Genomic DNA, 2147 nt, shown 5'->3' with positions numbered 1-2147 from the left:
GGAAGGAAGGAAGGAAGGAAGGAAGGAAGGACACAAATAATAAATATAGGAGACAAGGAAGGGAGGAAAGGAAGGAAGGAAGGAAGGAAGGAAGGAAGGAAGGAAGGAAGGACCTCCTTTGCTGGTGGAGCGTTGTCTCGATGATCGACGGTGAGGACGCGCTGGGGGGGCAGAGCTGTCCAGATGGTACCTGCTGATGACATTCTGATTGGCCAGCACCGGAGATGATGCTGCGTTGTTATTGGTCGGCTCGTCCCCACCTCCTCCACCGGTCTGGCGGTTAGTACGGGAAGATGAACGTAGACTGAGTTTTCGCCGGAGTTCAGGAAGTTTCTTCATTTTTAAAGAGAGTTTCCGAACAGTACCAGGAGACCTCAGCCTGTCCATCACACTCCCAGCTCCGCCCCCTTTGTTTAGGGAGGTGGGGCTTGAGTCTGAGGCAGGGCAGTCTGTAACAGATGGATAATCAATTAGCAACTCACTTCAATCACACAGCAACTGGTGGAAAGAAGCAGCTTACCTGAGATTTCTTCTCTAATGTCATGAACCTGGTGACTGACGCTTGGATTGGCGCCCTCCTGTGGACACTCACAGCTGCAACCATATCCTCTGAGATCTGCAACCTCCTGCTCTTCGTCCCTCCTCTTCCATACCTCCTCTTCTGTCGGTGGGCCTCCTCCATCCTCCTCCTCTGGGATGGGGTTGTACCATATGTTGCTGCTGCTGTTCTCCTCCAGAGGCCCAAACTCATCATCCGGAGCCTGGGACTTTCCTGAAGACAGAACCCATGCTCGGCTGCTCCGCTCCAGGCTCTGCAGGTACGCCCGCTGGCCGAAAAGCTTGCCGCTGACTCCTGGGGTGGGAATCTCAGTGGCTCCCCCTGAAGCTTGGGAATCTTCCTGCTGGATACTGGTGACTGCATCCCTAAGCGGCACGGCTTCAGCATGCGCCTGAAAACACGGCAACATGGGTTACAACCTCCAAGGGAGTCAAGCAGCAGAATCCATCCCCAAACTGAAATCAAGCTGGAGTCAAACTGGAGGAACCACAGAGAGAGAACAATGATGGATCAACAGGAACCACCTCCCATCTGAATACCTTGTCGATCCAGGTCAGCCCAGATTCATGGTGGGATATCCATGACGACCACTGATCAGAGGTCATGTGGGTGGAGTTCGGACAAGAAGCTTCCTGCCGCACCCATTGCTGTTTCTTAGCAACCGTAATGTGATTTCGAGGAGGAGAGCTGGGGCCAGAGTGGGTGGTGGTTACAGTGCTGGATATGATGTTCAGTGATGGTGATGATGGAGACGTCTGAATGGCGGCAGAGCTGACTGGAGGCTCTGAAGAAAACAGAAAGTTGAGAAATGGACCTTCAAGTTCTGCATCATCAAACACATGAACACGCCGTCTGCTCTGGACAACCTGCTGGCGTCTCACGTTTCCTTCCCTGAGGCTCACTTAGCTTCAGCTCCTGCCTTAGCAAGGCTTCTCCGTTTCACTGGTTAATGGTACTGTTGCCTTCCTATTCACTCTATTGAGTCCCTGAAGGGCAATTCATTTGCAACTAGGTTGGGGCCAACACATTCACACAAACACCTTTATGCATTACTTAGACAAATCGGAGACATACATCAAAAAATAAAAAAAAGAATACAAAAAAAACCATGAGCTGATGTCAAGTCAAGGCATTAAAGCTAGAGTTTAGTTAAAGACTGACAGTGGGGACACCAGACTCTAATCTGTTCGTTCTGCGGTGGAATCCATCAAGACCTTTTTATAGATTGGAATACTGATCTGGACTTGACTTGGTCTATAATTTCATTCAACTGAATCCCAATTATTTTTTCCAAATCTAGTTCTGCATTCTTTGATAAAAGCTCTCTTTCTGTAGAATAGGACATCGAGGGTTTCCACCTGGTAACGCTCCTCCAGCATAGACCAGGCAGTCAAGACTTCAGGCCGGCTCACTGACGCTACCCTACGATAGTTTTAGACTCCAGGTCACCACCAATCTCTCCAGGATTCGACCAGGTTCACCTGCTGAGAAACAGACTCCAGCAACTGGCAGCTTCATCGTCAGAGACATTAAAGACACCAGCAACCAGTGTTGTGTTCAAGACCACCTAACCCGAGACCAAGACAAG

At 50.1% G+C, this 2147-nt stretch overlaps 1 protein-coding gene and 1 long non-coding RNA gene across 2 annotated transcripts in view; one reads left to right on the top strand and one right to left on the bottom strand.

Annotated features, from left to right (window-relative positions):
• syde1 (synapse defective Rho GTPase homolog 1) overlaps positions 1 to 2147 on the bottom strand; it is a 33721-nt gene that overhangs the window by 18542 nt on the left and 13032 nt on the right. The window contains exons 6-8 of the mRNA XM_015018590.1: positions 1099 to 1343; positions 521 to 950; positions 114 to 449 (exon numbers count right to left, since the gene is read on the bottom strand). Coding sequence (XP_014874076.1) covers positions 114 to 449; positions 521 to 950; positions 1099 to 1343 — 1011 coding nt within the window. The remainder of the gene's footprint in view (positions 1 to 113; positions 450 to 520; positions 951 to 1098; positions 1344 to 2147) is intronic.
• LOC106937189 (uncharacterized) overlaps positions 1350 to 2147 on the top strand; it is a 7872-nt gene continuing 7074 nt past the window's right edge. Inside the window, exon 1 of the long non-coding RNA XR_001422336.1 lies at positions 1350 to 1909. This is a non-coding gene — a long non-coding RNA (uncharacterized LOC106937189). The remainder of the gene's footprint in view (positions 1910 to 2147) is intronic.

The sequence above is a fragment of the Poecilia latipinna genome, unplaced genomic scaffold (assembly GCF_001443285.1).
Source record: "Poecilia latipinna isolate Pla-1442-1.1 unplaced genomic scaffold, P_latipinna-1.0 Scaffold2291, whole genome shotgun sequence".
In the NCBI taxonomy this organism is placed as follows: Eukaryota; Metazoa; Chordata; class Actinopteri; order Cyprinodontiformes; family Poeciliidae; genus Poecilia; species Poecilia latipinna.
Note: the sequence above shows the minus strand (reverse complement) of the source record. Positions and strands in the feature narration are given on the sequence as shown.